General features: G+C 43.8%; 1 protein-coding gene across 2 annotated transcripts in view; it reads right to left on the reverse strand.

The window, feature by feature from the left end:
* Window positions 1-13,439, reverse strand: part of ccdc149a (coiled-coil domain containing 149a) — a 169,209-nt gene that overhangs the window by 99,143 nt on the left and 56,627 nt on the right. For both annotated transcript variants that reach the window (XM_078545892.1, XM_078545886.1), the window contains exon 5: window positions 5,081-5,197. In XM_078545892.1, coding sequence (XP_078402018.1) covers window positions 5,081-5,197 — 117 coding nt within the window. The remainder of the gene's footprint in view (window positions 1-5,080; window positions 5,198-13,439) is intronic.

Here is a 13,439-nt window from a genome sequence, read left to right on the forward strand (position 1 = left end):
GTGCCACATTGCCTTGGATCCCATGGGCTCTTACTTTCTTGACCAAAAGCCTTGCTAAAGTCCATGTAGACCGCATCAAATGCATTACCCTCATCAACACTCCTGGTTACCTCCTTAAAAAATTGGATCAAATTTGTCAAACACAACCTTCCCTTAACAAATTCATGCTGACTATCCCTGATTAATCAGTGTCGCTCCAAGTGTAGGTATATTCTGTCCCTCAGAATTCTTTCAAGTAACTTCCCCACCATCGAGGTTAGACTGACTGGCTTGTAATTTCCTGGTTTATCCCTTCCTCCATTTTTTAATAATGGACAACATTAGCAGTCCCCCAGTCCTCTGGCACCTTACCTGTGGCCAGACAGGATTTTAAAATTACTGCCAGGGCCCCTGATTTCTCTTCCCTTGCCTCCCTCAACAGCCTGGAATACATCTCATTTGGGCCAGGGAATTTATCCACTTTTAAGGCCGCTAAACCCGCTAGTACCTCCTCTCTCTCTATGTTAATTTTCTCTAATATTTCACAGTCCTCCACCCTGATGTCTATATCTGCGTCGTCCTTTTCCCTTGTGAAGACCAACTCAAAGTATTCATTGAGGACTGTACCCACATCTTCCGGGTGCACACACAGATTACCACTATGGTCCCCAGTTGGCCCTACTCTTTCCCTAGTTATTCTCTTGCTCTTTATATATTTAAAAAACCCTTTGGGTTTTCCTTTATTCTACCCACCAATGTTTTCTCATGCACTCCCTCAGCTTTCCTAATTTCCTTTTTAAGTTCCCCACTGCACTTTTTATACTTCTCTAAGGACTCTGCCATATTGAGCCCTCAGTATCTGCCACGATGTTTCTCTTTCTTTCTTAATCCTAACCTTTATGTCCCTTGACATCCAGGGTTCTCCAGACTTGATCCCCCCCTTTGTCTTTATGAGAACATATTTGCCCTGTAATTTTGCTATTTCCTCCTTGAGTGCCTCCCACTCCTCTGACATAGTTTTATCTGCAAGTAGCTGCTCCCAGTCCACTTGGGCCAAATCGCATTACATCTTAGTAAAATTAGCCTTTCCCCAGTTTAGAACTTTTATTCCTGGCCCAACCTTATCCTTTTCCACAACTATCATAAATCTAACTGAGTTATGGTCACTATCTGCAAAATGCTCCCCTACTGATACGCCTTCCACCTGCCCAGGCTCTGTACAATTGCAGCAAGACACCTTTACTCCTATACCCTGCAAATAAAGCCAATGTACCATTTGCTTTCCTAGTTGTTTGCTGCACTTGTATGCTAGCTTTTGGTGACTCATGAACAAGGACACCATCAACGCTTCCCCCTTACTATTTAAGAAATCATCTGCCTTTCTGTTTTTCTACCAAAAGCGGATAACTTCAGACTTATTCACATTACATTTTATTCATTCATGGGATGTAGGTGTCGCTGGCAATTGCCCATCATTGTTCAGGGGCCATTTAAGAGACAACCACATTGCTGTGGGTCTGGAGTCACATGTAGGCCAGACCAGGTAAGGACGCCAGATTTCCTTTCCTTCCCTAAAGGACATTAGCGAACCAGATGGGTTTTCACAACATTGACAATGGTTTCATGGTCATCATTAGACTTTTAATTCCAGATTTTTATTGAATTCAAATTCCACCATCTGCCTTGGCAGGACTCAAACCCGGGTCCCCAGAGCATTACCCTGGGTCTTTGGATTACTAGTCCAGCGACAATACCACTACGCCATCACCTCCTCCTGTCTGCCATGTTCTTGCCCATTTATTTAGCTTGTCGAAATTCCCTTGAAGCTTCCTTGCATCCTCCTCACAACTCCCATTCCCACCTAATTTGTGTCATCAGCAAATTTGGAAATATTACAATTGGTCCCCATCCAAATCATTTTATAAAGACTGTGAAAAGCTGTGGCCCAAGCACTGATCCTTGCAGTACCCCACTAGTAACAGCCTGCCATCCTGAGAATGCCTTGTTTATTCCTACTGTTTTCTGTCTGTTGATCAATTCTCAATCCATAGCTCAATCCATATTATTCCCAATCCCATGTACTCTAATTTTGTTCACTAACCTTCTGTGTGAGATCTTATCTAAAGCCTTCTGAAAATCCAAACACACCACATCCACTGCTTATCCTTTATCTATGCTGCAAGTAACATCCTCAAAAAAACTCCAACTGGTTTGTCAAACATTGTTTTCCTTTCATAAATCCATGTTGACTGCCCAATCATATCATTATTTTCTAAGTGTCCAATTATCACATCCTTTACAATAAATTCTAACATTTTCCCTACTACTGATGTCAAACTAACATGTCTGTAGTTCTCAGTTATCTCTTCTCCCTCCCTTCTTAAATAGTAGGATTACATTTACTATTTTCCTGTCTGCAGGAACCTTTCCAGAATCTAGAGAGTTTTGAAAGATAACCACTAACACATCCACTATCTCTACAGCCACATCCTTGAAAACTCTGGGATGTAGCTCATCTGGTCCAGGGGGTTTATCAATCTTCAAACCAATTAATCCAATCTAATAATCCAATTACAATTAATCCGTACTTAAATTATTTACCCAAAACATTACAACAAGGTCTGTGAATTAAAATTTAAAACAGCGTGTCTATAAAAACATTCAATTTTAAAACCGAATTTAACCATTTCTTACAAGCATTTCTACTGTGAATACTTCCTGTGAACAGGGGTATGCATTCGTGTAATTGCTCACCTGTGCCTATTGTAAATTAAGTTGTCATTTACAAGCCAATAATTATGCAATTTATCTAACTGGGAAATTGAAGTTACAGGGATACCAGTCCTTTTGAGGGATGTTATATCTAGAATTGATGTGACTTTTCAATCACTTACCCAAAAAACATTTTGCAGGTTCACTCCCCATACTGACTATTGTCACTGTTCAACCTGGCAGCTTCCGAATACCATACCCCATCTTCCAGCATGGACCCAATGGGCTGAATGGCCTTTTTTCATCTGGGATTTTACAGGGTCCGTGGTCCTCACCTCCAGCTAAAAAGTCATGGGGGTTGGGAGGGTGGGGCGAGGGTGAGCCCGACCATGATCCTGAAAGCAGCCCCATAGCAATTTAACGCTGACAGTGGTGTTAATTGCTCTGTCTTGGAGAGCTGCTGGCCAATCAGATGTCTGGAAGTTCCTGCAGGGCCAGTGAGGGCACTGGCAACTGCTGGGATTACAGGCAGTCCCACCACGCCAAGGAGCCCAGGTACATCCGGTGTAGGGGGTCTTGGAGAGTGGGTGAGGAGGTGGGTTTACAAGGCCAAGGGTTTAAGGGGAGAATGACCTTTAGGGGTTGCCTCTAATTGGCCCAGGGGACCCTCAAAGAAGGCTACCCCACCTTGCCCAACGCCAGCCCATGCCGCTAAAGCTGCCAAGCTTCCTGCATGGCATGAGTCTCCTCTTGTCATGGGTGTAATATTGGAGTTGGTGGAATGGGCCTCAATAGGCCTAAGGGTGGGCGAGTCACTGACACCTATCCCCTCAATGTAAAATTTCAGACCATTCGGGGTGGGCAGGTAGGGAAGGCCACCTGCTGGGTTTTATGTATCCCCCATGGCGGGGGAATGTAAAATCCAGCCCCATCACTCTAAATACATGGTTTAGCCGACCAATAAATCTTCCTCCTCTCATCCTCCTTTCTATCCCCCATTTAGTCCTAAGCTTTACACCAGTGATTAAATATGCTGGATCAAAAGAGAAGATCCAATCAGAAGGGCAACAGGAAAGGATAACCTGCATGAAATGATCTTTATTCCTACAACATCATCCACCATCTTGAACTCCTACAGCAATTTGCACGGTCAGGAAGCTATTTCAAACGGGAATATCTGTGGGCACCAAATAGCAGGAGAACATAGGTTGAGAGACTGAGGAGGGAGTTTTCCAAGAAGGCTGCAGGCCTCATCGTCATTCTACTTTTAACTTTAACTGCTGTTGGTATCAGGAAACCCAGCAGCCACATGGAACTGAGGACTTGGCAGTTTCAGGAACTGAGTGCCTTTACACCTACCTCCTGGATCCTGGTGTCTGCCAGAGGAGCCTCCTCAATCAGGCATTCCTGACCTCCCTCCCCCCACAACCTTCTCTCCCTTCCAATGCCTCCGATGCCCACCACACCGCCTCCCCAGGCCTGCGAGGAAGTTTGGGATTTTGTATAGGTTACATCACAGGCTTTTGATTTTTAATTAATTGTAATTTGTAAGGGGGAGGGGAGGTCATCTCAGAGAGCATTAGAGAAGTCAAGCCTTGAGGCGATAAAGGCATGGATTAGGTCTTAGTGTGGTGGGGGTAGAAGTATTGGCAAAGGCAGGCGATGTTGTGACAGTGGAAGCAAGTGGTCTTGGAAAAGGAATAAATATGGAGGAAGGTGCTCAGCTTAGAGACATGCATTATACTAATTCTACACCTTATGACTCAGGCTGAGGAAGTTGATGGAGGACATTTCTGGTTTTACCTACACCGAGCTGCAGGGAATTTTGATTGATCAAAGGTTTCATTCTGGAAAGCTGGTTAATGAGTATAGCAATAGTCCTAGATACATGGTGGAGACAGAGCTGAGGATCATCAGCATCAATGTGAAAGCCAACCCCATGACTTCTGGATGATACTGCCAAGAGGGGCCATATAAACGATGAAGAGGAAGGGACGAATGCAATGCATACAGTACATTGGGAGGTGGCACACGAGACAGGAAGAGAAACAACTGCAGGTGACTTAATGCCTTTGTTACAATAGGCATCAGTAAGACCCTGGAAACCAAAGGAGGACTACAGCAGAGACCTACTGGAAAAGATGGAGTGTTTGACAATGTTATTGTTGAAAGGCGGTGGAGGGATTGAGGAAGTTGAGGATAAACAGTTAGCAAAAGTTACAGTTGCATAGGATGTTATGTGTGACTTTAACAGATGTGATCTAGCTGCTGTGTTTGGGTAAAAGCTGAACTGCTGGGGAGTGGTTTCAAATAAGGAATAAAATGAGAGTTTAATATATGATTAAATAAGAATTTAAAAAATGTAAAGTGTAACTAGAATATTTTGTACCTGTTCATGTGTTTTTTCCAACTGCTGAACAAGGTCCTCACGTTCATGTGCAGGAAAATGACGAGCCCCTACTTCTTCATCACCTAGGCGCTGTTTTGCAATAGTCATTCGTAGGAGCTCAAAGAAAGAGAAAAGAAATAATCATCATCATTGCTTTATGGCCACTGAATAAGTCAAATTTTATTTTTAATCCATGGGATTCTTACTAGTGTTTTGGCGATTGCTTTCTGCATTGCTGCCCATATTTCTCAAGGACAATTAGGGATGGGCAATAAATGCTGACCTAGCCAGCCAAGCCCTCATCCCTTAAATGAATTTTAAAAATCTGTTAAAACATCAAACTAGTGGCCTTGATCATCATGCAAATAGTATATCAGTCTGAACAACACTTTGATTTTCAGGATGATGTTTAATAGTCCTTCTATGATGTGTCATTGATATCAACGGGTTGTAAAGATCAATGGTCCTTTCATAGCACATCAATTTAAGAGCCCTTTACGGAAGTTCATTGATTTAGCAATGCAAGCATTCTCAAAAAACTGATTTTGAAATTTAGCATTTTCCCAATACTTTCTAAGTATATCATAGTAGTGATAGAGAAACGAGTTTTCCTTCTTGTTTTGCTCCATAAGATAGAAAATGCGGACTATAACACCAAAGCCTAACAGAAGGATGGGTGGCTGTGGGGGGTGGGGGCAGTGAACAGCAGGATGGAGTATAACCCTTCCCCTCACAATGGGCTGGAGAGGTTTGGGGTTAAATCATCAAATTTGTGAAATCCGACTCCAACCCAGTGCGAAAGTCTTTGTGTCTGTTTAAACCGCGGCAAATATTGCGGTGGTTGGGTAACCTGAGTATGAGAGGCAGGTCCATCAATATAATATTTTGATGAGGCTCCTTTCCTGAGATTTTGGCAGCAATTTGAAATGAACACTTCCCGAGTTTGGGATTCTTGGGGTTTGGGTACCTTGTCAGGAAAACAGAAGTGAGCTTGAGCCACACTTCAAAGGGCTGGTTAAAGATCACAAATCCCAATACCTCCCACCTACTCCTGATAACCTTTCACCCCCCCTAGTTAATCAAGAATCTATCTAGCTCTGCCTTAAAAATATTCAAAGACTCTGCTTCCACTGCCTTTTGAGGAAGAGAATTCCACAGACTCTCAACCCTCAGAGAAAAATATTCTCCTCATCTCTGTCTTAAATGAGCGACTCCTTATTTTTAAATCGTGACTCCTAGTTCTAGATTCTCCCACAAGAGGAAACATCCTCCCCACATCCACTCTGTCAAGACCCCTCGGGGTCTGGATTGTTTTCCAGGGCTGGGAGGTATGTAAACATCCCCTGTGATTACTATAGCCAGAATGAGCAGCACATCTCTGGTTAGCTGCCAAAAGATGCAGGAAGCCATCTATTACGCATGCATGCACGCATATACAGGCATGCATATACCAATCCAAGCATCACTGGACTAACCAAAAGAATTCATCAACTGCAAAGGATTTCATTCCATCAATGTTCAATTGCTGTGTAATCGCAAAAAAAGGTTCATGCAGCTCAGCATCAGATTACTTGGGAGCTGCCATGATGCTTTCATACTGAAGCGGTCCAAATTCCTGACCTGTTCATACCTGGAACCAGTCTTAAGGAATGGTTGCTAAATAACACAGGATACTCTTTTCAAACTTGACTGCTGATACCTCTGAGGAACCCCAACAATGAAGACCAAGAGGACTACAACCTGACATGTCATTGAGCAGGCAATCAGCATGGTCAAGGTGTGCTTCAACTACCTGGATTGATCTAGGGGCATCCTTCAATACTCGCCCAGGAATATTTCTAGGATAATTGTTTTGTGCTGGGTTCTAAACAGCAAAGCGCAGCAGCAAAGACTTGATGAGTAGGAAGAACACGTTGCACAACTCTCTTCAGATTCCAATAGCAAAGATGCGGACCGGGAGGAGAAGGAAGTGGAAGAGGGCCCCCAGCTATAACCCAACTGATCACAGTGTTGTTCAGGATACCAATGATGCTCCAATTGCTTGAAGGTTCAATTAGTCCCTCAGTTGTACCACAGCAATTATCACATTTCCTCTCTCTTCTGCAATGCTGCCAACTCTTCCAAATTCCATCTGTGCATTAAATAGTCAAGGAGAAATTGTGACACACAGGTGCACACCATCATTTCAATGCTTTGGACCCACTTTGTCCCCACCCCCCAATGGCTTAGATCCCACCTCTGCGTTAATATCAACCGAACAATTTCTGTCGCAGATTACAATTCATCACATTCTGTGTCTTTCATGTAGTTCTCACTTAGAATTAAGGTGGGTAGAATTATGGTGGGAAGTCATGGACGCTACCAGAGTCTTGGACGACCACACATGCAGGAAGTGTCACCTGCTGCAGAACCTTGAGCTCCGGGTTTCAGGGCTCGAGCAACAGCTGGAGTCACTGTGGCACATCTGCAAGGCTGAGAGCTATGTGGATAGCACATTCAGAGAGGTAGTCACACCACAGCTTAGGAGCCTGGAGGCAGAAAGAGAATGGGTGGCCACCAGGCTGTCCAAAAGAACTAGGCAGGCAGTGCATGAGTGTCTGGGGGTCCCGGTCCTCAATTGGTTTTCTGATTTGGAAACCGGTGAGGGTGTTGGTTCCTCGGAGGAGTGCAGTCAGAATCAAGTTTGTGGCACCTTGGGCGGCCCTGCTGTACAGGAGGGGAGAAAGAAGAGGGAAAGAGCAGTATTAATAGGGGATTCGTTAGTTCGGGAAACAGACAGCTGTTTCTGTGGCCATAGATGTGACTCCAGGGTGGGATGTTGCCTCCCTGGCGCCAGGGTCAAAGATATCACAGAGCAATTGCAGGACATTCCTCTGGGGTGGGAGGGGGGTGATCAGCCAGACATCATGGTCCACGTTGGTACCAATGACTTAGGTAGGAAAGGGGATGAGGTACTTTAGGGAGCTAGGAAGGAGATTGAAAAGCAGGACCTCTAATGCAATTATTTCAGTCCCAGTCCCACATGCAAGCGAGTATAGAAATAAGAGAATTGAACAAATAAACGTGGCTGGAAAACCCATATAGGAGAAAGGGCATCAGGTTTATGAGGCATTGGGACCAGTTCTGGGGAAGGTGGGACCTGTAGAAGCTGGATGGTCTACACCTGAACAGGACTGGGACGAATATCCTCGCAGGGAGATTTGCTAGTGCTGTTTGGGGCGGGGGGGCTTTAAACTAGATTGGCAGGGTGATGAAAACCTGAGGGCAAATTCAGCACAAGGAATGGGAGGTGGAGAATCAGTGAGTGACTGAAAGACAGAGGCATCACAGGCTAAAATGTGTACAGCACAGGAATTTGGAAGTATTAAAAGGCATATATGTAAATGCAAGGAGTATAATACATAAAGCCGATGAGCTGAGGGCACAGATGGACACATGGCAGCAAGATATCATCGCTATAACGGAAACTTGGCTTAAGGAGTGGCAAAAATGGCAGCTCAACATGCCACACACCATCTACAAGGCACAAGGCAGGAGTGTGATGGAATACTCCCCACTTGCCCAGATGAGTGCAGCTCCAACAACACTCAGGAAGCTTGACACCGTCCAAGACAAAGCAGCCTGCTTGATTGGCACCACATCCACAAACATTCAATCCCTTCATCACCAATGTACAGTAGCAGCAGTGTGTACCATCTACAAGATGCACTGCAGGAGTTCACTAAGGCTCCTTAGACAGCATGTTCCAAATCCACGACCACTACCATCTAGAAGGACAAGGGCAGCAGACACATGGGAACATCACCACCTAGAAGTTCCCCTCCAAGTCACTCACCATCCTGACTTGGAAATATATTGCCGTTCCTTCACTGCCTCTGGGTCAAAATCCTGGAACTCCCTTCCTAACAGCACTGTGGGTGTACCTACACCACATGGACTGTAGCAGTTCAAGAAGGCAGCTCACTATCACCTTCTTAAGGGCAACTAGAGATGGGCAATAAATGCTGGCCCAGCCAGCGAAGCCCACATCCAATGAATGAATAAAAAAAAGTTTTTAGGCAGAATAGGGATGGGGATAAAGAAGGTGGGGGTGTAACATTATCGGTTAAAGAATCAATTACAGCTGTGAGGAGGGATGATATACTAAATGAAGCATCAAATGAGGCCATATGGGTTGGGCTCAGAAATAAAAATGGGGCAGCTACACTGCTAGGAGTGTGGTACAGACCCCCAAATAGTGGAAGGGATTTAGAAGAGCAAATATGTGGACAGATTTCTGAGTGCAAAAACAATAGGGCAGTAATCATTGGGGATTTCAACTACCCTAATATTAATTGGGATATGAGCAGTGTGAAGGGCACAGAGGGCACAAAATTCTTGAACTGCATTCAAGAGAACATTCTTAGCCAGCACGTAACAAGCCCAACAAGAGGGGGTGCAATTCTAGATTTAGTCTGAGGAAATGAAACTGGGTAAGTGGATGAAGTAGCAGTGGGGGACCATTTTGGAGATAGCGATCATAATATAGTTAGATTTAGCATCTTTATGGAAAAGGACAAAGATAGAACAGGAGTCAATGTTTTGAATTGGGGGAAAACAAATTTTATAAAGCTGCGAGGTGAGCTGACAAGAGTGGACTTGATAGAGCAATTAGAAAGAAAAACTATGTCAAATCAGTGGGACGCATTCAAAGGTGAGATTCTACAGGCATAGTGTAGACATGTCCCCACAAAGAAAAAGGGTTGTACTGCCAAATCTAGAACCCCCTGGTTATCCAGAAACATAAGGCAGAAAAAGAAAGCTTATGACAGTCACAAAAAACTTAATACTGTAGAAAGCCTAGAGTATAGAAAGTATAGGGGTGAAGCAAAAATGGAAATTAGGAAAGCAAAGAGTGGATACGAATAAATATTGGCAAATAAAATCAAAGAAAATGCTAAGATGTTTTACCAGTACATTAAGAGCAATAGAATAATTAAGGAAAATGTAGGGCCGATCAGAGATGTACATGGTAACTTGTGGGTTGATGCAGAAGATGTGGGCGAGGTTCTCAATGAGTACTTTGCCTCTGTCTTCATAAGGAGAGGGATGATGCAGACATTCTCGTTAAAGAGGAGTGTGAAATATTAGATACAATAAACATAGTGAGAAAGGAAGTACTGGAGGGTCTGGTGTCCTTGAAGGACAATCAGCATGGCTTTGTGAGGGAAAGATGGTGTCTTACTAACTTAGAATTTTTTGAGCAAGTAACAAGGAGGATTGATGAGTGCCCTGGATGTTGTCTACATGGATTTCAGTAAGGCATTTGCAAGACCCCACATGGCAGACTGGTCAGGAAAATGAGATCTCACGGGATACAGGGGAAGGTGGCAGGTTGGATCCAAAATTGACTCAGTGACAGGAAACAAAGAGTAATGGTCAATGGATGTTTTTGCGAATGGAAAACGGTTTCCAGTGGTGTTCCACAGGGGCCAGTGTTGGGGCCCTTGCTGTTTGTTGGATATATTAATGATTTAAACTCAAATGTGGGAGGCATGATTGGGAAATTTGCAGATGACACAAAAATTGGCCGTGTAGTTGATTGTGAAGAGGATAGCTGTCGACCCCAGAATTACGTCAATGGTTTGGTTGAGTGGGTGGAGAAGTGGCAAATGGAATTCAATCTGGAAAAGTGCGAGATTATGCATTTGGGAAGGGCAAACAAAGCAAGGGAATAATCAATAAACAGGAAATTATTGAGAGGGGTTAAGGAAGTGAGAGACCTTGGAGTGTATGTTCACAGGTCCTTGAAAATGGCAGGATAGGTGGACAGGTGGCCAAGAAAGCATATGGAATACGTTCCTTTATTGGGCGAGGTAATGAATACAAAAGCAGGGATGTAATGATGGAACTGTATAAAACACTGGTTAGGCCACAGCTGGAATTTTGTGTACAGTTCTGATCACCACATTACAGGAAGGGCATAATTGCTCTGGAGAGAGTGCAGAGGAGATTTACAAGAATGTTGCCAGGGCTTGAAAATTGCAGCTATGAGGAGAGATTGGTTAGGCCAGGGTTGTTTTCCTTAGAACAGAGGAGACTAAGGGGTGACCTAATTGAGGTGTACAAAATTATGAGGGGTCTAGATAGGGTAGACTGGAAAGACTTGTTTCCCCTAGCTGTGGGGTCAATTACCAGAGGACATAGATTTAACGTGATTGGTAGAAGGATTAGAGGTGACATGTAGAAAGGCATTTTCACCCAGATGGTGGTGGGCATCAGGAATTCACTGCTTAAGTTGGTGGTTGAGGCTGAAATGCTTAACTCATTAAAAAGGTACCTGTATCTGCATCTGAAGCGCTGTGACCTGCAAGGCTATGGACCAGGTGGGATTAAAATGAGTGGCTAGTTTTGTTTATCTCTTTTTGGCTGGTGTATACATGATGGGCTGAATGGCCTCTTTCTGCACTGTAACCTTTTTATGGCTCTATTTTCTTCCCCAGGGACAAGTTTTTCAGATCTTTGATTACACTGTCATAATAATTGCATCATAATGATATTAAATCAAATTATAGGACTCACTTTTCATGCACTGGGGTGTTGGAGAAACAGAAGGAGGGAGTTTACATGGCGATGTTCTCTCTGCAGCACAATCTACAATTCAACCATGCTACTGCAAGCAATTATTATTTAACTTTTTAATAATTACCATTGTCTTTCACTGAAATTCCAATTTTAAATTATTGGATTAAAAAGCAATGCTCATTTCTATCCTGCGCATGCATGCTGCAGTATTTTGCAGATGAACACTAAACAGTGGGCAGGATTATTAGGTCGGCATGTGGGTGTGATTGGGAGGCCCGGGAGCAGCCGGGGAACAGACCGCCGCCTGCTATCGGCCCCCAAATGCAATTTCACGCTGGCTGGCCAATTAACGGCCAGCCAGCATGAAGCATGTGCTGAAATGCTCAGCGCTGCCTGGGTGGGGGCAGGAGCAGGGCGGGCACTGACGTAAGCGCTGGCGCAGGCGTGCGCTGAATGAAAGCTCCCTGAAGGCAGAGAGCTGCCTCACGGAGCTAAAGACTTTGAAACCAACAAATAAAGTTTTCAGAAACCAGAAAAAAATGGCCGCACATCACAATCAGTCACCTGAACATATAGATGATGAAAATTCGTCCATACATTTTTTTATTTAATAATGGAAACCTCATCCTGCCCTTGGGTGAGGTTTCATGAAAAATGCAAAGGTCGCCTGGCCAATTTGCCCATCCGCCAAGCGTAAGGTTGGACGGACCACAAAAAATCGGAGACAATTACGACTTTAATTGCACTAATTGGCCTCTTAATTGTCAGTGGGCGCGCTTCCGACTTTTACACACGCCCGTTGACCGAAATATCGCGCGAGCACGGGATGACATCGGGACGCTCGACCGGCGTCATCCTGCGTGATTTCGTGTCTGATCGGGTCAGGTACGTGCCCGCACACCGACCTAAAAATTCTGCCCAGTATTACATGCTAAATGGAAATGACATAACAGATTAGAAGTAAGAACTGTAATACAAGGTTACTTTTTGACCCAAAGGCTGGGCTTTGCAAAGTTATCCAGGTCCTTTTATCCAGGGCTCATTGTGATGAGGACAGCATCCATAACAAACAAGAAGCAGAACTCCTCAAGAATATGGCCATAAAATGATCAAATGAATTATCTGGCAATCAACACTAAGGACCAGGATATATAGAGCTCTGGTTAGACCCCACTTAGAGTATTGTATTCAGTAGTACTGAGCTGGGTACCACAACTCAGAAAGGATATAGTGCTCTTAGAAGGGAGACAGCAAAGATTAGCAAAATTATACCAGGACTAAATGGGTTAGTTTATAAGCAATGGTTGCATAGACTGGGCTTGTTTGTCTCGTAGAGTATAAAAGGGTTTCGAATTGAGGAGTTTAAGATGATTAAAGGAGTTGATATAGGGAGAGGAGAGAGATGGAGACATAGATAGAGATAGAGAGATAGGTAGATAGAGATGGAGAGATAGATAGATGGAGTTAGGGAGATAAAGAGAGAGAGAGATAGAGAGAGAGCAAGAGAGAGAGAGATGGAGAGAGAGACATAGATATAAAGATAGATAAAGATATAGATAGAGATGTAGATAGAGAGGTAGAGGAATAGAGAGAGTGATAGAGAGATAGAGAGAAAGATAGGGATAGATAGAGATAGATATAGAGAGAGATATATAGAGAGGGATAGATAGAAAGATAGATAGATATAGTGATAGATAGAGAGGTAGATAGAGAGGTAGATAGAGAGGGAGAGAAATAGAGAGGGAGAGGGATAGAGAGGGAGAGAGAGAGAGAGAGAGATAGACAGATAAAGAGA

The sequence above is a fragment of the Cetorhinus maximus genome, chromosome 1 (genome assembly GCF_964194155.1).
Source record: "Cetorhinus maximus chromosome 1, sCetMax3.hap1.1, whole genome shotgun sequence".
NCBI classification, from domain to species: Eukaryota; Metazoa; Chordata; class Chondrichthyes; order Lamniformes; family Cetorhinidae; genus Cetorhinus; species Cetorhinus maximus.